This window comes from Euprymna scolopes, chromosome 19 (genome assembly GCF_053919585.1).
Source record: "Euprymna scolopes isolate OS-2025 chromosome 19, ASM5391958v1, whole genome shotgun sequence".
Classification (NCBI taxonomy): Eukaryota; Metazoa; Mollusca; class Cephalopoda; order Sepiida; family Sepiolidae; genus Euprymna; species Euprymna scolopes.
The window spans coordinates 51,776,777-51,802,217 of NC_136500.1; the positions used below are offsets into that span (position 1 = coordinate 51,776,777).

Below are 25,441 nucleotides of genomic sequence, written 5' to 3' on the forward strand. Positions count from 1 at the left end.
TAACCCTCCCCTCCAAAAAAAAAAAACAAAAAAAAACAAAAAAAAAAACAGGAAATTAGTTCAAACCCCATTAACTTTGAATGGATGCCCTGCCTTGTGTCATTTCTTACGAAGATCGCAAAGATTTCATGAATGTATAATGTTATTGTTATGTTTAACTCAATTTTAATTGTGACGTCACCATTTGCATAAATATTGTTCAAAAGAAAATCTTTTTAGGATATATTGTATTAACATGAATCTGCGTTTATTCGCTATGCCAAACGTTTTTACAGGTGTTAACTTTTCAGCAAATTGCATTTTCCATCAAGAAATTCTTTTACATTTTTTTCGATAAAAAACAGCTAAAACTGTCTATGTGACACCAAGCAGATGTCTAAAGACGACATCTTATATCGTCAAAGAAACGCGGCTCCCTCTTTGTTATTTACACGTGTGTACTTCCTGTGTGTGATTACAGACTTTACACTTGACATAGCAACACCAGATGACGTCACAAAAACAGTGCGTTTTCACGTTGATGTTCTGGACGTTGTAACCGCGCCCGCAACACATTTCTTTGCAGTTATTTCCCTTGAGACATACCCGACCCGTCACGCCGGCTGAGTAACGTCCCTGTCGGCAAAAGCTGGGGGATTTCTCGACGTACATCAGTTCCGTGAGTCTGGTGGGCAGGTGTTCGCCGATGCTGTTCAACTGCTGACCCTCGTAGCTGTTGACGCGAACTGCATTCTCGTACTTATTCTTCAGGATTTCACTGATGTGACTGAAGGTTGACAACTGGCGCCAACAGGTCCGCGTCGTACAAGATCCTGAGACACCGTAACACTTGCACTGTGTGTATACATTGTTTTTTACAACCTGCCAATACAAAAAAAAAAGAAAAAAATTAATTAGAACTATAGGGTAATTTTTAGAGGCGGCGAAATAAATCACAAAAAATTAGTTTTATTATACAAACTAGAAGGCCAGCTGGCATGGCCCGGTCGTAAAATACGCTTATATATTATATTTCAATTCATAAAGATTTTGTATTTATTATTATAGAGCCAATCCTCTGTCGATTATTATATTGTACCTAATATATATCATTGGTTTCAAAATTAAAAAAAAAAATGTCTTGTTTACCATCAGCTAGAAACGAAATCAAAACATATAACTCTCCAGCTTATCCGTTAGAGTATGAGCTAATTCCATACGTATACAAAATCTACAAAAAGTAATGTTTCTAAATTTACCTAGGACCTCTATCCAGTCATGGCTGACGGAACAAGAGCATGCTACCCCCGTGATGAAAATAGAGGGTTTCGCTCGAAACTCCATCCAAATTCCCGAGTTCGACAGATACATTCCCGAGTTCGACAAGATACACCTGAAGAAGGTCGGAGGTTACATCGACCGAAACGTTGTGAAAATCACACTCAAGATGAAAACAGTAGTCCGATGAATCCAAATAATACGTACAAAAAGTAACACTGTTTAATCTATAGCGCTTAATTAGCGAATGCGCAGAAAAAAACAGGTATAGTCAACTTATGTCAGCAATGTTTTGTTTTAATTTTGACCCCTTAGCAACTATTTTACCGGCTAAAACTCCAATCGAAAGTGTGCTAGAACGTTTTCATCTTCAATTCTACGCAATTATGCAGAATGTAGAAACTATGCATAAATACAATTAAGCGTAATAGAAAAATGGAACCAATCATCTAATAAGAAACCATTAAAAATGAATACGTAATTAATTAATACTTGTTTTGCAAAAGGTAGTCAATCGCATATGCATAACTGAGTATATTAAATAGTTCGTTTTAACACTTTTTGAATAGAAAAAGTAGACTTTTAATATTAATGTCAGCGCGAGAAAAACTCAACTTTATAGGTATACAGATCAACAGACCGAAGACAGATATGTAGTTTCGTTCAAGGGTTAATTTTGGCATTTATAATTTAAGTCCAATTTCGTGCATATATCTCCGTACCTCGCACGTATAGGACGTAATCTAGAGGTCCCATTTTCAAAACATCGCATTAAATTAGGCTGTATTTCGGCAATAATGTTGTCTTTCAAGTGGTCTATTGTGTCTGGTTTATTAGCGTAGATACGGGACTTTACATATCTCCAAAGGAAATAATCTAATCGCACGAACGAGGTGGTCAGTTGACCATTTCGTTGAATATTTTGTAAAATTAAATGTTCCTCCGAGTAAATTGATATCATGCGTTGTGTGACACGTGACTCCGTCCTCCTGACATCACATGCCAAAACAATCTGAACTCAAAATAACTGATAGTTGCCAAATCTGGAATTAAAGAAAATATAATTTTCAATTTAAAGTTCACTGCCTCTAAAATCACCCTCTGTAAATAAAATATCACAAAAAAAAAAAAAAAATAAATAAAGGGAGGGTAGCGATAGTTGATTGGCTTAGCAGAATCCGATATGAAACCCGATTGAATCTATTATTTTCTATACCAATTACACTTATTCTACTTAGGCCAAAAGCCACTTGAAGATAATGATTAATAAGATGGATAGAGTATCGATCGTTTTGGTTGATTTTTTTTTATTTACAACAAATTTCAGCTTAACTGAGTGTAGAACTGCTTCTAATTCTTTTTATATTAAAATATTTAGCCTCAGCGTTTGGTTTGGCTGTCTTCTTACGACATATTAGCCCTTTTTTAGCTTATTTAATGCTGAACCACTTTGACCATTTCTTTTTTTCTTTTTTTTTTTTTAAAGCTTTTATACTTCAAGTTCTTTGTATATTCAAATATTTATTAATGGTGTTTGCTTTGATTGTTTTGTAGAGGAAAATTGTTTTTGTTTTTGACTTTACAAAAAGAAAAATAAGAACATCACTGTTTAGTGCATTTTAGGTCATGAAGCTAGTATCCCAGGACAGCCTGATATGGTAACACCAGGGATTATCAATTGAATGATGAAGAATATTAATTAAATATGGTTAACAAAATGATGAAGAATATTATGATATGATTAAATATGATTAACAAAATGATGAAGAATATTATGATATGATTAAATATGATTAACAAAATGATAAAGAATATTATGATATGATTAAATATGGTTAACAAAATGATAAAGAATATTATGATATGATTAAATATGGTTAACAAAATGATGAATATTATGATAGGATTAAATATGGTTAACAAAATGATGAAGAATATTATGATATGATTAAATATGGTTAACAAAATGATGAAGAATATTATGATATGACTAAATATGGTTAACAAAATGATAAGGAATATTATGATATGATTAAATATGATTAACAAAATGATGAAGAATATTATGATATGATTAAATATGGTTAACAAAATGATAAAGAATATTATGATATGATTAAATATGATTAACAAAATGATGAAGAATATTATGATAGGATTAAATATGGTTAACAAAATGATGAAGAATATTATGATATGATTAAATATGATTAACAAAATGATGAAGAATATTATGATATGATTAAATATGATTAACAAAATGATAAAGAATATTATGAAATTATTAAATATGGTTAACAAAATGATAAAGAATATTATGATATGATTAAATATGGTTAACAAAATGGTGAAGAATATTATGATATGATTAAATATGGTTAACAAAATGATGAAGAATATTATGATATGATTAAATATGATTAACAAAATGATAAAGAATATTATGATATGATTAAATATGATTAACAAAATAATGAAGAATATTATGATATGATTAAATATGATTAACAAAATGATAAAGAATATTATGATAAAATATGGTTAACAAAATGGTGAAGAATATTATGATATGATTAAATATGATTAACAAAATGATGAGGAATATTATGATATGATCAAATATGATTAACAAAATGATAAAGAATATTATGATATGATTAAATATGGTTAACAAGCTGATGAAGAATATTATGATAGGATTAAATATGGTTAAAAAAATGATGAAGAATATTATGATATGATTAAATATGGTTAACAAAATGATGTCGAATATTATGATATGATAAAATATGATTAACAAAATGTTGAAGAATATTATGATATGATTAAATATGATTAACAAAATGATGAAGAATATTATGATATGATTAAATATGATTAACAAAATGATGAAGAATGTTATGATATGATTAAATATAATTAACAAAATGATGTCGAATATTATGCTATGTTTAAATATGGTTAACAAAATGATGAAGAATATTATGATATGATTAAATATGATTAACAAAATGATGAAGAATATTATGATATGATTAAATATGGTTAACAAAATGATGTCCAATATTATGATATGATTAAATATGGTTAACAAAATGATGAAGAATATTATGATATGATTAAATATAATTAACAAAATGATGTCGAATATTATGATATGTTTAAATATGGTTAACAAAATGATGAAGAATATTATGATATGATTAAATATGATTAACAAAATGATGAAGAATATTATGATATGATTAAATATGATTAACAAAATTATGAAGAATATTATATGATTAAATATGGTTAACAAAATGATAAAGAATATTATGATATGATTAAATATGATTAACAAAATGATGAAGAATATTATTATATGATTAAATATGATTAACAAAATTATGAAGAACATTATATGATTAAATATGGTTAACAAAATGATAAAGAATATTATGATATGATTAAATATGATTAACAAAATGATAAAGAATATTATGATATGATTAAATATGATTAACAAAATTATGAAGAATATTATGATATGATTAAATATGATTAACAAAATGATGAAGAATATTATGATATGATTAAATATGATTAACAAAATGATAAAGAATATTATGATATGATTAAATATGATTAACAAAATGATGAAGAATATTATGATATGATTAAATATGATTAACAAAATTATGAAGAATATTATGATATGATTAAATATGATTAACAAAATTATGAAGAATATTATGATATGATTAAATATGGTTAACAAAATGATGAAGAATATTATGATATGATTAAATATGATTAACAAAATGATGAAGAATATTATGATAGGATTAAATATGGTTAACAAAATGATAAAGAATATTATGAAATTATTAAATATGATTAACAAAATGATGAAGAATATTATTATATGATTAAATATGATTAACAAAATTATGAAGAACATTATATGATTAAATATGGTTAACAAAATGATAAAGAATATTATGATATGATTAAATATGATTAACAAAATGATAAAGAATATTATGATAAAATATGGTTAACAAAATGGTGAAGAATATTATGATATGATTAAATATGATTAACAAAATGATGAGGAATATTATGATATGATTAAATATGGTTAACAAAATGATGAAGAATATTATGATATGATTAAATATGATTAACAAAATGATGAAGAATATTATGATATGATTAAATATGATTAACAAAATGATGAAGAATATTATGATAGGATTAAATATGGTTAACAAAATGATGAAGAATATTATGATATGATTAAATATGATTAACAAAATGATAAAGAATATTATGATAGGATTAAATATGATTAACAAAATGAAAAAAATGTCCACTCGTTTAAACACCAAGTTTATGCACTTCATTTTCTACATTCTTTAAATTCTTAAGAATGTGTAAAATTTCGTATTCACCAAACAACTGTTCTCATCTTGAGAACAACATTTCGGTTGATGTAACCTCCGACTTTCTTCAAGTGTATCTTGTCAAACTATGGAATATTTCTGTTAAACTCTAAAATTTAGACGGAATTTCGGACAGACCCTTTACTTACTTCATGCTCTCGTTCCGTCAGCCATGATTGGATAAAGATCCTAAATAATTCGCAATTGTATTTTTCAGTCGCCCACACTTGGAATTGAACTTTCAACTTCCAGGAGAATATCCCTTTTACAATTGATTTTTCCAAGTACCATTGCGCCACTGGTCCTTGAAAATGCACCTGAAGAAGGTCAGAGGTTACATCGACCGAAACGTTGTGAAAATGACACCCAAAGTGAGAACAGTAGTCCGGTGAATCCAAATAATATGTATGAATTTTTTCCGGTTGTCAAACGGCAACCTTGTTCAATTATAGCTTTCACTTGATAACTGCCAATCAGAACGAGGAGCATCTCTCACTGAAAAAAAAATTATTTTTGGAATAAAAAAAAAACATTTCTAGTACACGCGTTCTGAAACAGCATTCTCTCCATACACATCAAATGTATTTATGCAGGTTTCTGTAGACTTTTCTCCGTTTTCTGAGGTAAAAAGAAGCACCAGAAGTATGTATGTATGTATGTATGTATGTATGTATGTATGTAGTAGCCTGCTTGGTTTTCCGTTTCAAGACCTGGATTACAAACAAACAAATAAAAACTCCCATGCTTGGAGGTCTTTTAAACACTGGCATAAGCATATTCGCTACATCCAATAAAGCAGCGGTTCTCAACCTTTTTTGACCCATGGACCCCTTTTCCCTTCTTTTTTTTCTTGGTGGACCCCCTTATAATTTTTGGTCATAAAACAATATTCTATTTCTCAATATAATTTTTTGAGCTTTTAATAAACAAATAAATATTATATAATTAAACTTTATTTTTAAATGAAAACTAATTTAATGCAAATAAAGTATTTTACAACAATTATAATAATGAAAACTTGATTAACGCTAACTGTTTTTCGTGTTTTTGTTTTTGTAAATTCACGTAATGGAATGAATGTGTGTGTGTGTGTGTGTGTGTGTGTGTGAAAATTGTAAACACTTGTAAGACAATGTCACTGGAGAATCGGATTTACTGAAATAAATTGAATATTCAAAACTGACAATTCATTTATAAGACAGCAATTCATAGGTCACGTGACCAAAGTTTCGCACTAATAGTTTAGCTACGCGTTTATAATTTCAAAAAATTTAAAAAATTTACTTGCAAAAATGTCAAAATTTTTCACAGATAAAATTGATTGAAAATCGCCCCCCAAAATTTGATTTTCGCCCACTAGGGGGCGATTCGCCCCCGGTTGAGAACCGCTGCAATAAAGGATTAGAAGAATAAAAATATAAAAGCAATAAACAAGAAGGCGACATTGTCCAGGATTGAATGAAGATCAACGAAAGTTCCACTCTGCCATACTTTTATTGCCATCGAAATCGATGAAATCGACCGTTTTTCAATCGAATGGATTTATTGCCTGCTCTAGTCGAGAACCCATCGCGGTGTACCGGAAGCAGCCTTACATACCTCTCCGCAGTGACTTAGTCCACGATACATTGTAGTCTACATTGCTCTGTATAGAACTTGCTGTTGATTTTATAATTTTTTTTTTAAATAATGGCTTGAATTAAAGTTTAAAATACAAGAGTCAAGTATCATGGTTCCATTGCGCTCTAAACAGAAACATTAATTTCGAACACGATCCTATCTTATCAAATACCCTACTGTCAAATTATGTGCTGGGCCTTTCTGCTTGTGCGATGATAAAACTTTTCGAACGCAATTGTGATGTTATGCTGTATAAGGTGCTAACTTTGGTCAAAGAAGCCTTTATTCTTTAATGAGATTTTTCGATTTTCGATACTTATCGGAAGCATTCCGATACAAAACATATTTAAGAGCACTTCCAAACACACCAAATATATTCATATGAAACTAGCAGGGGGGTGCGGCTTTGCACGGGCGTAAAATACGCTTAAATATGACATTTTAATTTGTCCAGATTTCGTATATATTATAATAGAATCATGATTTCAAAAGTTTAAAAAAGTATTTGGATGCCATCAGATAGAATTTAAGTTGAAACTATAGCATTCAAAGCTGGTGACGTTACCACTGTACTAACGTGACACGCACACGAACTGATTAAAAATTAAAAATGAAAAATAAACCAAGATGAATGTACAAAATGTATAACAATTTTTTTCAGTTTTTGACCCCTTAAAAACTATTTTAACCGGCTAAAGATCCATAAAAGAATAGCCCGTAAAAAATCCAATCATTTGAGGCCTATAGTGCCGCTCTGCGACTTTTAGTTTCGGATAAAATAGAGTTTGAAAACATGGAGGCAGACAGACAGACATATAGTCTTTTATATATTAGATTAAAAAAACGGGCACAGGGAACGAATTCACACACACACACACACACACACACACACACACGCACGCACGCACGCACGCACGCACGCACGCGCACACGGGCGCGTGCGTGCGGACAAAGTGATTTTTATATATAAGTAGTGATATTTAGTTGACCGGAAAGATGATATTAAAAATACGAAAGAAATGGGTGAGAAAGCGCCCCGGAAAACTCGTACCGGAAAAACTCGTACCCGGAAAACTCGTATCGGAAAAACTCGTACCGGGAAAACTCGTACCCGGAAAACTCATCCGTTCTTGCTAGGTAGGAAAACTAGTCCCTTATTGAATAAATATCGATTGAAAACACATTTTATGACCGTTCTTGAAGAAGATATTGTCTTTAAAAGAGAGTACACATCCCATGATATTAAAAAAAAATATTTTTAACTCTTATTTTAAAAAATAAATCTGATCACGGAGTTAAGACACGAAAAGCGAAACCATATATTTATTTTTAAAAAATACTTTAGTTTTAACACTTTTGTGTTATTACGAAACAACAATAAAAGAAAGACAACACGCATTATCAAAGAAAGCAATTATTTTATTTAGAAGAATTAATTTAGTTTAAAAAATTCTTGTGTTATTACGAAACAACAAAAAAGAATACACGGTACTTATGTATTTTTGGTACCGCACTGAAATAATAACGTTATTATTTCGAAAGCCATTCTTAACATGGGGAGGGGAGGGTATCGTTTAAAAGTCATTTTGGAGGTACTTGTGCAGTATTCAGACGGCGGCTAGTGTCCGAAGGCGACAACTCCAATTTCTTCTTGGTCAAATAACGAGGCAAATAAGTAACAAACAAGATTTTTTTTCCGAACAGAAAAATATTTGAAAACCAAAAGATTTATTGCATAAAAATGTATCAATATATAACTGTAAAACATTTATTGCATAAAAATGTATCAATATATAATTGTAAAACATTTATTGCATAAAAATGTATCAATATATAATTGTAAAAACAATTATTTAAAAGTCTGTTTGAAAAAATATAATTTTAATAAAACAATTTTGTAATAAAGAAAACATTGAATTTTTTATAAAGTAAAATAGCTTTTTTTTTTTTGAACAAATAAATAATTTAAATGAAACATTTTTTTGAATTAAAGCGACTTTGAAGGGTCAACAACAAATTAATAGTTTACATGTTTTAGACCGAGAAGCTCCACCGGGCAACAGTTTAATGAAATGCGCAAAGAAAAGATGGCCGCCGTCCTCATACAGCACAAGTACCTTTTGTCGTTTTGTGTACAGAAAAAGTGTTAAAAGTTTGGTACTTAACGGGGAACGTGGATCCTGTGTAAACGGTGTTTTTGTTTAATGATTGCTCCCTCAAAGCGTTTTCTTTCACTTTCTTCGGCTTTATTTTTAATCGTGCGTGCATTTATTTTATTTTATTTTTTTCTTTGGGTAAATGTGATTCATATTTTTTTTTTCGTGCTTGTTTTTAATTTATTTTTATTTACATTTTAATTTTTTATTTTCTCCACTAAATATTATTTTTTGTCAAATTATTTTTTCATACATATTCAAATAATGCTTTTGCCCCCTCCTTTTTTGGCCTCAAATAGTTCATTTAAAAAGTTTTCGTGATTAAATAAACCAAAGAAAATCTTTTGCGCATGCGCTTTGAGTGAGCAATCATTAAATAAAAACATCGTTTAAGCAGGGTCCAAATTTTCCAAATAAAATATTTGTTTGATTATTTGATAATACAAGAAGTGTTTTCTTTTTTTTGTTTGTTTCGTAATAACACTAGAAATGTTAAAAACTAAAGTATTTTTTTTAAATATATATATGGTTTCGTTTTTCGTATCTTCCATTCCGTTTCATTACACAATCAACCGTATCCACTTCCGGTAGCTTGATTTTTTCTCAGCAGTGATCTTGGACATTACCTAAAAATATACAATTTTATTTTTTTTTTGGAGGAGGATCGTTTTAAAACTATATCAACCTCAGTATTTTCTTTAATTTTCTATTTTTGAGCGATTATCGAGACTCCTAAGACGTGATTATTTATGCCGGACATTTTTTGTTCAAAAGTAACACTCGGCATTACTTGTTTTTTTTTTGACTAAATAAACTCTTTAAAATAAGTTGAACCACCAAAAAAACTTTCAAAGCTAGGTAGAAAACGAACACTTAGAAAAATCAATTTAATTTTTTAAAACAACAGTAAACAAGTAAAAATATTTAAAAAAATATATTATGGGATGTGTATTCTCTTTTAAAGACAATATCTTCTACAAGAACGGCCATGAAATGTGTTTTCAATCGATATTTATTCAATAAGGGACCAGTTTTCATACCTAGCAAAAAGGGGCGAGTTTTCCGGGCATGCGTTTTCCGGGTACAGGTTTTCCTGGAACGATTTTTCCGAGGACGAGTTTTTCTAAATTCGGGCGAGGAAGTACTAAGTATATATTTTCGCTGAATTTTTTTTTTTTTTTACAAAATGTTTGATAAGCCAATTAATCGTTGTTCTTACCTATCGAAGCCGAAAATTGTATTTTTTTTAAAGTTATGTACGCTTTAAGTATTCTAAAGTCTCGTCTTCAAACTATTCGATTATAGTTAAATTATTATAATTCGAAAAAATAAATACATTTTTTCTTTCTTTTAAAGAGAAATGATTATTTTACCTTTTAATATTAATATTAATTTTCTAGACATTTTAATTTTTGGCGTCTCGAATTCACTTTTAGTAATTCGATTTATAATTTAAAAAACCGACAGATTTATAATTTAAAAGAACGCAAAAGTGGAAAGGACAAAAGTTTGTCACTTAAAAAAAATTAAAACTATTATTTCATAAATTTCTAGGGTTCATTTTTTCATGTGGGGAAATCCTATCCCCCCCTCCCGTAAAGGAGTCTGGATTGGAAAACAAAGTTAAAATGACATCTATCAAGAATGATTTTTGCTTAACTAAGGGGTAATTATTTTTTGGTACGCTAGTACGTCAGTCCGCCATATTTCAGCACGTCATTTTGGCGTGTCAAAAGTTGTTAGATATCATGTGACGTATAAAAAACTTTCTACAGAAAAAAATATTTTTACATTTTTATCTAGCGAATAAAAATAAAATTACATATAAAAACCACGTTTATTATTTTTAATGATGTAATAAGGCAAACCACCAACTTTTGGACTTCTGCTACTTTGTTTTATAATTAAAATAAATCAAATTTAACACCATTGCATTTATAATTTTATGTTTATTTGCTAGATAAATATGTAACAATAAACTTTTTTTTTGTAGAAAGTTACTTTTAATATGTCACATGATACCCAATAACTTTTGGCGTACCAAAATAGCGCACTGAAATTTGGCGTACTAGCGTACAAAAAAAAAAGAATTACCGTTAACTGATCGAAAGATATTGACAAAACAACATAGAAGTGTTTTATTAAAACGAAAGTTAAGTTTTACTTTTATTTCGTTTGTTTATATGTTTTGCTTACTTTATTTTTCAACCTAAATACCACTTTTTAAAATTACACTTCATATTTTTTCCAGGCGTTTTGATTGGCTCTTATACATTTCCGATTGATGGGATAAACGATTAGCAGATTGACATTAAAAACACAAATTGATTAATACTATAGTCACTTATATTATTCGTATTCATACTTTATTTCTTTAATTTCCTTTCACGTTTTCTAAATCATATGATTTATTTGCCAACAAAAATCCATTTTTGTATCATACTCAGTACATTAAACTATTTCAACGTTTATTTTGTTTCTCTATCATTATCAGTATTCGCATCCTTGCGTAATGCTACGGCAATGCATTGGATTCGGAGTATCGTAGGAATAGCACTTTCTGAACAGACCATAGAGTTCGGTGTGATTCTCAAAATGTCTACTCGATATTTCGATTACTCTTCCAACATATTTCTATTTCTTTGTCTATTTTGCTTTCAACCTTCTATTTCATATTTTCCAGATAATCACAAACTTTAACTTCCCGGACAACACTTGTCATTGAACGACTAAGTTTTTTTTTTAATTCGGAAGACTATAAGTCATGCATAGCAATTTAACATCACAAAAAATTCTATTTGTTTACATATTTGCTTCAGCAGACTAAAGAAATGATGAACTCCAACAGCCGTGTCTTCTGCAGTTTCAAAAAAAGTTGCTGCGATGCCTATCAAGCTTTGAACAACGAATATTTTATAGTCCATGTCCTTTTTAAATAATATATTTTTTATGCTAGTATTAAAAAAATCTTGAGACTTCAGCTCGTAACAATTGAAAAACAGGGGAGATAACTATCTCTCTTTATTAGTGCGATGAACTATGGTGGCCTGTAAGCGACAGAATTAATGTCTCTTTCAAACTCTGTTCTTTTACTTTACTTTACCGAATAAGACTTTATTTTCTCCTTTCTTAAAAAAAATTAGAATGAGACATTTTATTTCTTTTTTTTCCTTTACTGATTGAAACGTCTTTTTCTTTCTTTTTTTTTTTTTACATTTTTTCTCTTTTTATTTTGCCGACTGGTACGTTCTATTTACGTCTTTCAACTGTTTATTTGCATTAGATTTCATATTAAGACGTTAATATTATTAACCGATATTTTAATTAATTGATTCCTTAATTAAATTCTTATACTTATCATTCAAAGGTGACTACAGACTTCCCTTTCAGAGGATGGTTTTATTATCTGACGCCTGATGCCTAATAATCTTTCATTCGTGATAGAGTTTTATCTCTATAAATTGACGTTTTACGATTTGGTTATGTGAACTAGGTGCGAGCCATTTTCGTCTTTTCGTATTTCTTTTCGCATTTAAAGTTAGTGATAATGTTACTGAAAGGGCATATATTATTTTTTTCATTTATATCAAATATTACCTTTCTCCAGAGTTTGTGTATATGCATAATTGTTAATTCCCCACCGCCCAACTTTCTTCAGCTTTTACCTAAGTCCGTTACTGCGATTAGGATGCTCTTTCATAGTTATTAACTAATATTAACGTTCAAATGTTACTTATAAATTTAATAATTCAAGAATACTACAATTAATATTTATAAGCATGTAAAACATAGCGCAAAACTATTCATATGGAGTTCAGAGGTGGTAGCATAAGTTTCCTGGCCCATTCGATTTTACCGGAGAACGCATGTCATGGGTCTTGCCAATCTATCTATCTATTATATCTATAAAAGTGAAAGTGTCTGTCTGTCTGTGTGTGTATCTGTGTATCTGTGTGTCTGTGTGTCTGTGTGTGTACATTTCCCTACGAAATAACTCTGCCAATTATTAGTCTACAGACGCGAAATTTGATATACAGTGTACTGAGATTTGGGGAAATCTTTGTAATCGGTTTTCGGCCAGAAATTTGGCGATTAAGGGGTCAAAGCTCAACGATTTGACCCTTGAGAACTCTACCATACTCCTCCGACAATTTTGGGTCTAAACTCTTGAAATTTTAGATATAGATTCATTGGACATGGATCTAACTTAATAATTTCATTTGAGCCCAAAACAATAAATTTTAAGGTGTCATAATAGGGGTCAAAGTTAAAAAGAATTTTGCTCCAACATACATCTCCAAATACCCGGGCAACGCCGGTCACCCATGCTAGTCTATCTATAAATCTATAAAAGTGAACGTGTCTGTGTGTCTGTGTGTCTGTCTGTGTACATATCCCTACGCAATAACTCTGTCAATTTTTAGTCTACAGACTCGACATTTGATATACCGACTACTGAGATTTGGGAAAATCGATGTGATCGGTTTTCGGTCAGAAATTAGGGTGTTAAGGGGTCAAAGTTCAACGATTTTACCTTTGAGAACTCTACCAAACTTCTCCGACAATTTGGGGTCTAAACACTTGAAATTTTAGATATAGGTTCCCTGGACATGGATCTAACTTAATAACTTGATTTGAGCACAAAACAATAAATGTTAAAGGGTCATAATAGGGGTCAAAGTTAAAAAAATTGACCGCTTTTTTTCTCAACATACACCTGCAAACACCCGGGCAACGCCGGGCTGAAATGCTAGTTTAATATAATGCTTAAATAAATGTGATTTAATGAGATCTGATCAGACTGTTTGAGTCAAGCAAAAATAAGTTTACATACCCGGTTAAATAAAAAGAAATAAAATAAGTAAAAATTTTAAAGTCGTCTATTTCTGCTTCTGCTCGCTACATCTCCCATCTCTTTATCTTTCTTTCTACAACTCCGGGTTGCAGAGAATTGTCTACATATTTTTTAATAATAAAATAATTAGTTCCAAAAAGCATGTCTGAAATAATTAGTTCCAAAAAAGCATGTCTGAAACAAGCCAAAATGTCTGAAATAAGCCAAAATGTCTGAAATAAGCCAAAAGGAAGAAAAATGTTGATCGTAGGCTGAAGATTGAGCTCTTTACGTACAAGTAACTAATTCGCGAGACGAAATCGTTAATCCTGTGGTATGAGAGGCGCCATGTCAGTGTATCCTTTAATCAAAACGTGAGTGCATCTAGGAAATGGATGGGGAAAGTGGGCGATATCTTTCAAGTACGTGTTGGGTTGGCACACGAAGACATATCAACTTTAATCCCTTGTTTGGCAAAGAACGTTTGGGATGATCACCATTGGTCTTGACCGCTTCAGAAATAATCCGCCACCGTAGTGTAGCCCAAATATGTCTTGTCATCGGAGATGATGTGTGTGCTAAAATCTCGTTTGTGAGTCCACCGGGGTTAACTATTTTTCCCAGGGAATGCAAAAACAAAAAAAAAAAAAAAAACGCCCTCCCTTGTCGGAGACGGGCGATTCAATGTTTCAGTTTTAAAACTCTATTGACTTCTGGAAGTTCTGTCGTTGTCCACCCGACACTTTTCGAAATAGTCTGGTGTAATGTGAAGCTCTGAAATTTTACCCAGTTTATGAATACCAATCTCGGTCAAACATAATATGACATCCACTATTAACTAACAAACGTATGCTTGAATAAAGCAAACAATAAAAGATCTCATGTGGAAACGATTCAAACTATTCAAGGAAGTTACGTACTAGCAGCCTCGGGCGGCCTTGTCCACGTGAATTGATGAATAAGATAAGTTAAAAAGTTTTGAGTAATAATAAATCTGGCTTAAACGAGACACGAGTTCAAGTATATATGAAATGGACGTAAATATTTAGTAGTAACACACTAAAATGAAGGAAGCAACAAACACATACGGCATTGCAATAGTAAAGCAACATTGCAATACAGAAGCAACAAACACATACAACATTGCAATAGTAAAGCAACAAACACATACAACATTGCAATAGAAAAGCAACAAATACATACAACATTGCAATAGTAAAACAACAAACATACGACATTGCAATTGTAAAACAACAAACACATACAACATTGCAATAGTAAAGCAACAAACACATACGACATTGCAATAGTAAAACAACAAACACATACGACATTGCAATTGTAAAACAACAAACACATAAAACATTGCAATAGAAAAGCAACAAACACATACAACATTGCAATTGTAAAGCAACAAACACATACGACATTGCAATTGTAAAGCAACAAACACATACGACATTGCTATAGTAAAACAACACATACAACATTGCAATAGAAAAACAACAAACACATACAACATTGCAATAGAAAAGCAACAAACACATACAACATTGCAATAGTAAAGCAAAAAACACATACAACATTGCAATAGAAAAGCAACAAACACATACAACATTGCAATAGTAAAGCAACAAACACATAAAACACTGCAATAGAAAAGCAACAACACATACAACATTGCAATAGAAAAGCAACAAACACATACAACATTGCAATAGAAAAGCAAAAAAACACATACAACGTTGCAATTGTAAAGCAACAAACACATACAACATTGCAATAGAAAAGCAACAACACATACAACATTGCAATAGAAAAGCAACAAACACATACGACATTGCAATAGTAAACCAACAAACACATACAACATTGCAATAGAAAAGCAACAAACACATACAACATTGCAATAGAAAAGCAACAAACGCATACAACATTGCAATAGTAAAGCAACAAACACATACAACATTGCAATAGAAAAGCAATAAACACATACAACATTGCAATAGAAAAGCAACAAACACATACAACATTGCAATTGTAAAACAACAGACACATACAACATTGCAATAGAAAAGCAACAAACACATACAACATTGCAATAGTAAACCAACAAACACATACAACATTGCAATAGAAAAGCAACAAACACATACAACGTTGCAATTGTAAAACAACAAACACATACAACATTGCAATAGAAAAGCAACAAACACATACAACATTGCAATAGAAAAGCAACAAACACATGCAACATTGCAATAGAAAAGCAACAAACACATACAACGTTGCAATAGAAAAGCAACAAACACATACAACATTGCAATTGTAAAACAACAGACACATACAACATTGCAATTGTAAAACAACAAACACATACGACATTGCAATAGTAAAGCAACAAAAACATGCAACATTGCAATAGAAAAGCAACAAACACATACAACATTGCAATTGTTAAACAACAGACACATACAACATTGCAATAGAAAAGCAACAAACACATACAACATTACAATAGAAAAACAACAGACACAACATTGCAATTGTAAAACAACAAACACATACAACATTGCAATAGAAAAGCAACAAACAATATACAACATTGCAATACAAAAGCAACAAACACATACAACATTGCAATAGAAAAGCAACAAACACATGCAACATTGCAATAGAAAAGCAACAAACACATACAACGTTGCAATAGAAAAGCAACAAACACATACAACATTGCAATTGTAAAACAACAGACACATACAACATTGCAATTGTAAAACAACAAACACATACGACATTGCAATAGTAAAGCAACAAAAACATGCAACATTGCAATAGAAAAGCAACAAACACATACAACATTGCAATTGTTAAACAACAGACACATACAACATTGCAATAGAAAAGCAACAAACACATACAACATTACAATAGAAAAACAACAGACACAACATTGCAATTGTAAAACAACAAACACATACAACATTGCAATAGAAAAGCAACAAACAATATACAACATTGCAATACAAAAGCAACAAACACATACAACATTGCAATAGAAAAGCAACAAACACATACGACATTGCCATCGTATAAACTCCCTAATAACACTTGAAACATATTGAATACCTAATACTATGATCAGATATAGTTCATTTTTTTTTGCTTTTGTTGATCCTAAACCAGGCTATAGCATACAGGGATACTGTGATAGGAGCCATGTTTATAGGGGAACAGCTAGGGAGAGGAGTGAGACAGAACGATGTTTTTCCTATTTTCTGCGTGTTGATATAGTCTGGAGAAAAAAGTCTATTAGAGTGAAAAAAATCTTCCAGTATTTTCAGATCTCTACAAAAGCCGTGGTTTTGTTGCTAATCGTTTTTTTTTTTCAGGGACATTTTCTCTTAAAGAAAAAAATGCAAAGCGATGTAATGTAGAAGATTAAAAAAGAAGCAGACAAAACTTAGGTCGCTTGTATTCTGTGGGCGGCCATATTTATTTTGTAGGGGAAAGCTATAACATCGGCATTAGTGTATCGAATTAAATTGTATAAGATTTATTTTTGGTCATAAGTAACTAAAAATTATAATAAAAAAAACTAACGTCTATGTTAAAGTAATAATTATTATATATGTTAATTAGGGTTGAAACTGAGAGGAATATTTTAAAGTTATAGGCACGAATGTAATCTTTTATATATTAAGGGTATTGCTTTCGTATTTTGTGGATGGACATCTTGTTTTTGTTGAAGAAACGCTATCATATCTATCATAACTGATAATTGACTTAAATTCTTTAAGATTTCATTTTGGTTACAGGTTAATATATATATATATATATATATATATATATATATATATATATATATATAGTCTTTGAAGTTTTTAACATTTGAAACCATACAAAAATTTACTTTTTATCATTCGTTAAAAAAACAAAACAAAAAAAAAACATCTAGTCAGTAAGTCATTTAATCACCTGCAATCACTGCATCAACTCTTCTCGAATTTACTATAATACCAATTTTTTTATTTTTATTTTTTAAGGGATCATCAGTTGTTTACCATGAAACACTGTTTCGGGGATTTAAAAACAAAACAGTATATTACATCATGGCTCCCCAGCAGTGTTGATCAAACACCACCACCCTTAATCTTAGGAAGAAGACATGTTACAAAAATTTGATCCAATTTCCTATTCTTAATTGCAATTACTAACCTTTTCATAGTATAAAAATGAATTTCTTACCTGTGCGATTCATCAATTTCCACATTTAAAATGGATTATATTTATTTGCTGTCCACTCAGCAAAATGTGGCACAAGGCCGGAAAGTGGTAACCCAGCAGGCTCCCCTAAAGGAGGGGCACTCCTGCAATTTTAAAAATTGCCTGAGTAACCCCGTCGGCATTCCCCGGTCGGGGCGCCTCAGGCAACAAGCAATAAACTTGCCCCACCGGAAAGCCCGGTGGCAAGGCCTGGGAGGGTGGACCTCCTAGGTATTACCCAGGCGGTGTACCTCAGTCCAACAGGTGCTGGGCCGGTCTCCGGCCCCTCACCTGTTGAGCTGAGTGTCAAGTGACGGATCCTTGACTGGTACTATCCATTTAAAATGGATTATATTTATTTGCTGTCCACTCAGCAAAATGTGGCACAAGGCCGGAAAGTGGTAACCTAGCAGGCTCCCCTAAAGGAGGGGCACTCCTGCAATTTTAAAAATTGCCTGAGTAACCCCGTCGGCATTCCCCGGTCGGGGCGCCTCAGGCAACAAGCAATAAACTTGCCCCACCGGAAAGCCCGGTGGCAAGGCCTGGGAGGGTGGACCTCCTAGGTATTACCCAGGCGGTGTACCTCAGTCCAACAGGTGCTGGGCCGGTCCCCGGCCCCTCACCTGTTGGGCTGAGTGTCAAGTGACGGATTCTTGACTGGTACTATCCATTTAAAATGGATACATTTTTTAATTTATCAGTCTTGTATTTATAAGATTTGGATTAATCCATTTAACTACTTATCACCCCCACTATAATTAGTAGTTTGTATATTTACATTCTTATTTATTTAAAATTAGATATATAAAGGTTAAAAATATTTTATTTTTACATATATACATTTTTTTTTATCTATAAAATTTATTATATGTAATTATAAATACATTTTATACATTGCTAATATAGTTTTGGATTTCCTTTATTAATATAGTCTGGTTTATCTTAAACGATTCAAAAGCATCAGGATAACGAACAAATGCTTTATTTAACTGTTTAAATATTTTATTTTTATCTCCACCTTGTTTTATCATCCTTATTACTAAGCTAGAAACTGGTGGTATAAAATCTGTTAATTTTAGAGTAACGCGAGCTATTCTCAAAAACTCTGACATAATGATTCCATAAAACACAAAAACAGGGCAGGTGCTATCCTTATGGGGCATACGTACTATTTTAAAGGGGAATGCGTTTCTTTTATCAAATATTTTATAAAGAAAAATCCCATCCTCAATTTTTATATCTAAATCCAGAAATGTAGCCTGTTGTCCTTTATGTTCACAATTCAATTTTAGTTCGTTTGGATATATAAGATGTTTATTTTTTTCGAATTCATCATTATCGTTTATGCATATAAGGTCATCTATAAATCTCCTACACCCATGAAAGTTATATGTTTTAGATATATCTGTTTTTAATAATGATGACATATATATATACTCGAGTCTATGTAAATACAAATTTGCCCAAAATGGTGCAGGATCCTATATATATATATATATATATATATATATATATATATATATATATATATATATATATATATATATATATATATATACACGCACACGTATATATATATATATATATATATATATATATATATATATAAAGAGCAAACAGTTAATAAAACGTGTTAAAACACTTTGAAAAAGAGTTAAAAATATATTTAATCTGAAAAGGAAACACTTGATAAGTGGATAGTCTTTAATCCGCGGAGTTTCGAAGAAATGCTTTCATTATATATATATATATATATATATATATATATATATATATATATATATATATATATATATATATCAAACCTTGGTATATTTTAAACTAATACTTATTATATATTGTTTGCAAATTGGGGTAACTGCTGAACAGAATATTTTCAATTTATATGAGTACGAAACTAATCAGGGGCAATTACTCTCGTAGTCTTGCACAAAATCCAAGGGAAATAACCCCGATTAAAATCTTGCGTTAATTACTCTCTTCCACGTTGAGTTAAATTGTCCTGTTCTGTTGTCAATATGAGAGGTTTGTTTTTATGACATATTTAGATTCTTCTTATGATTAAGTTTTATTATAAAACACTTTCTACCCAAGTATCTCCACTCTCTATCACACACATATCCTTACGATTAGAAGGAAATATATGCTATTAAGGTATATATTCTATAAATAGTTTTTTTAAACTGTCACAATCAATTAAACTCACCAAAAATTAATTTTCACTCTCAGCATTATATCGTTAATTATCATTCCAAAACCAGAAGGTGTATTTAATTCACAGTCATAACATTTTATTCATATTTTCATCAAGTATGTCTTATACGCGTTTCGTTGAATAGCGGAAGCTCACAAAACAACTCATGAGAGTCAAATATATGTTCCTAAAAACAGTTCCTGGTTTTAGAATCTAATGATTACTCACAACAAAATTTGTCATACTCTAATATCCTTTTCTTTGTTGGATAAGCTTCAGCCAGGAATGAAACTGATATAACTAACATAGAAATTGATATAATTAAACTAGCAAGAAGGAAATTAATTGCATATTAAATTAAAAATAGAAGAAAAAGAAATATAATCTGGTATACGGCGCCATGAATCAAATGTTAAAAACAAAACTTGGCAAGAAATTTCTAGATCTCATCGAAAAGCACTTCCTCGTAACCAATCCCTTACACAAAATTTTCAATGAAAATAACCTAAAGTTATCATACAACTGCTGCGAAAATTTACAGATGATAATTAAAGCACATAATAACAAAATATTAAATAAAAACAATGAAAACAATAACAAAATAAACAATAAAAATAAACATCATGACAAAAAAACTAACACAAAGGACACCTATGTAACTAGTAGAAATAATAATAATAATAACAATAACAATAATAATAATAATAATAATAATAATAATAATAATAATAATAATAATGATGATAATGATAATAATAATAATAAATCAACTCCGGACAACGACAAATATAGTAGAAATAAAAATAAACATACTAATAACGAACAAGATAAATTCAACTGTAGATCCCGCACACTTTTCCTACTTCAAAATAACTGTCTAACCAAAAGCATAGTTTACCAGGCCACAATATTTACGATAGAAAACCCGAATTACAAGAAATATTACATAGGTGTGACTTCCTTAGATTTCAAAACCCGATATTATTACCACAAAAGTACATTCAAAAATAAAAAAAACCCGAATGAAAACAACACTAGAAAACCAATACTGGGAACTCAAAGAAAGCGGACGTTCGCCGGTAGTCGAATGGAAAATAGGAAGACAAGTAAACACATGTAGAGACCTAAACGATCCATGTAGATTATGCCTTCATGAAAAATTTGCTATCCTATACTTTAAAGAACTCCAACATTTATTAAACTGTAAGAGAGAAATAGCGAACAACTGTGTACACAGGATAAACTTTACTATAGGATACAATGCAAAATAATTTTAAAATCAACAATAGCAATAGATAATAAATAAATAAAATAAACATGAATATATATACATATATATATAAGCTAACATAATATTAAATATATATATATATATAGACACAAAAGATCACATTTAAGTACACCTATGTTTAAAATAGGTCTGATCACTAGATATCTACGCTCCCGCTAAAAAAAGTACACACAAAGGAAGCGTTAAACCTAAGGTCAACTGGGCCTTTGTCCTGTAAGTGCCTGCCCATTGGCTGATTAGGAGGGGCGCGGTAGAAACTAGGAAGCTGATTGGCTAACTAAAAACTCAAGAGAATGTGCATATATAAAAACGCAAGATAACCACAACTCTTCGCATAAGCCTGACGAATCCTAGCGTGGATGAAACACGGAATATTCTGTGTAGCTTAATTGCCATATATATTTTTATAACTTACTACCTAGCTCTACCTATGTATTGAGCATTGTTGAAGTAAATACTTAAAGTTTACGCATAAAATTATACTTTCGTATATTAATTTATGAGATTAAATGAAGTCGTCATATATATATATATATATATATATATATATATATATATATATATATATATACGTTTTATTTTTTATTACCGTATCTTTCTGTTAAGTTACATTATTGTTACAGCTACCCAGCCGAGAAAACTGACCTGAATGCCAATGTTGGTGTTGTGCTGGTCGACTTTCGCACGAAGGTCCTTTCCCCAACGGCGAGCCCTTCTGAGGAACTTTCTTGTAAATTTGAGTCCGTAGCGAATATTATCACCGCAGCTTCCCCATTTCCATGCTTCGGTGTTGTGTAGGTTTTTGGATATGTCGCAGGTGCATCGGTCCGAGATACCTCGGCTGCAAGCCTGCGCAAATGAATGCACCAGACCCGCCGACGAGACGGCGTAAAGGAAAGATGTTTCTTTGAAACCTGACAAAGAAAGAATAAAAAAAATACCATATGATAAATATAAGGTTATTTTACATGTATCAAATCTATCTCTCTATTTTGTCCCTCGTATTTCGCTAACCCTTGAAGTACATAGAATAAGAAAGAGTGAGGGAGTGTGAGAAAAGGGAAAACTACAAAACATGGTAGATTTAAAATAATAATTTATTTAAATCGCATTAATTGGCTTCTCAGATTAATAAAATTTCATATTCTTAATAAATCATGAAATCAATCGGGCCGTTGGATCGTCATCATCAATTAAACAAAAATTAGGGTGTATTGCGTTCAATCGGAATCACTTTTTGGTCAGGATTCAATTCGTTCGCTCATAATTTTTCTTATTTTGCTTCCCCCCCCCCCATTACACCGTCTTTGGATTCTTTTAGCACCTTTTTGTATCCGAATTTTGCCAGGTCGGGAGAACAAATAATTTAAGTGTATGATAGAGTGAAAAGATATTTAAAAAGAATAAAAATAAAATCAATAGTTAAAAATAATAACAATAAGAAAACTAGCTTTTTTTTTAAAAAAAAAAACTTTATAAGTTTTGTGTTGTACTCTGATAACCTAATGATACATACATACATACGCATTTAAGTCTCCTATATTTCTACTGTGACTGAAATTAATAATAATGATAATAATATTTATATAGTTATAATAATAATATTTTTAATAATGGTATTTATAATAATAACAATAATAATATTTACAATAAAAATAATATTTATAAAAATAATAGTAATAATAATATACTTAATAGAAAATAAAATATGAATACTTTCATTTAGAAGAGGAAATATTTGATATACATACAGCTATGATATTTTTATATTTTGTACCGGCTTTACAAAATGAAGTTCCAATGATTCAAAACGCTGCTGCATTCAAATGTTATAATTTTTATTCTTGTCCACAAACCTTTATCGTGCTTTTGTATAGGGTTTGGGAATTGGTGCTTGTGGTTGTAGCAGGTTATATAGTAATACATTTAATTGAGTAGAATACAAACTTTACAACATCATTAATATTTTGTAATTATGCTCCACAAATTTTAACATTGAACAATACTATGGACGAGTGCTTGATTGATTAATGACTCATTAATCAATCGAACACTAATCCACGACAGACAATACCGTTCTACAATACTGTACTGCAGATATTTTTACGACTATATCTGGCCGCATATACCATGTATTAGATAAGGCAGAGGGAAGCTAGGGTTGCAGGCCTTGACATATTCAAAATCTTTGACAAGGTTTGAAATGAAAACCTGTAAATCAAAATGAAATTATACGGTATTACTGAACGAATGTTAAATATACGAGGGACGTGCAATAAATAATGCCCCTCACCCACTTCCCATAGCAGTAGAGCAACGAAACTAGGCACAGTTATTAGTCTTTCTCTACATATGAACCACCCAGAGTTATGCATTTTTCCCATCGTTTGATGCAGCCCGTTTTTGTAGAACACTCCAAGTTGGTCCTCCAACCACAACGTGACTTCAGAAATCAAGGCTGCATCATCTGGGAAACGCTTTCCTTTAAAAAACAACTTAATGGCTGGGAAGAGGTGAAAGTCAGAGGGTGCAAGGTCAGGAAAGTAGGGAGGATGGGAGAGGATTTCATAACTACACGCCCGTGCTTCTGATCTTGCGACATGCGAGTTGTAGACCGGAGCGTTGTCCTGCAGGAGGAGGTTACCTTTGCTGATCTTGCCCCGCTTCTTGATTTTGATAGCTTCCCTTAATTCTCTCAAAAGTGAAGCATAATAGGCTCCTGTAATTGTGGTACCCTTTGCCAGGAAATCTGTGATCACTACTCCGACCTGGTCCCAGAAGTTAGCATGCCATTGCCAGCAGAGGGCTGCACCCTTGCCTTCTTTGAAGGTGGTGAGTCCAAGTGCTTCCACTGCATTTACTGGGATTTGGATCATAGTGATGGACACAGGTTTCATTCTGTGTAATCAGTCTTTTGAGAAACTTTGACTCATTTTCTTGGCACATCTCCAAATTCATCCTCGAGCACTTGACGCGTTCTCGCTTCTGGAATGGTGTGAGCAACCTGGGAAGCCATCTGGCAGACACCTTATGCATATGCAAATGGTCATGAATGATAGTTTCCACAGACACTGTACTAATCTTGACATCTTGGGCTATTTGGCGAATAGTAATGCGCAGATCTTCCAAAATGGCAGCCTCAATTTGACGGACAGATGCCTCATCAATGGCAAAAGGGGGGCGACCAGGTCTGGGAGCTGTTTCCATAGACTTCTAGCCATGTTTGAATTCACGATGCCAGCGTTTTACAAGGTCATATGATAGAGCATTATCACCATAAGTTTCTTTCATTTCATCAAAAGTCTCTTGTGGTTTGCGTCCTTTCAAATACAAAAACCGGATCACTGCTCGACAATCAACAGGCCCCATTTCACACCTGGCTCAGTTCAAACACCT

The 25,441-nt window shown here is 31.3% G+C and overlaps 1 protein-coding gene across 1 annotated transcript in view; it reads right to left on the bottom strand.

Annotated features, from left to right (window-relative positions):
• Positions 1-423: 423 nt before the first annotated feature.
• LOC145240130 (protein Wnt-9a-like) overlaps positions 424-25,441 on the bottom strand; it is a 239,933-nt gene continuing 214,915 nt past the window's right edge. Inside the window, exons 3-4 of the mRNA XM_080103740.1 lie at positions 22,691-22,959; positions 424-861 (exon numbers count right to left, since the gene is read on the bottom strand). Coding sequence (XP_079959866.1) covers positions 424-861; positions 22,691-22,959 — 707 coding nt within the window. The remainder of the gene's footprint in view (positions 862-22,690; positions 22,960-25,441) is intronic.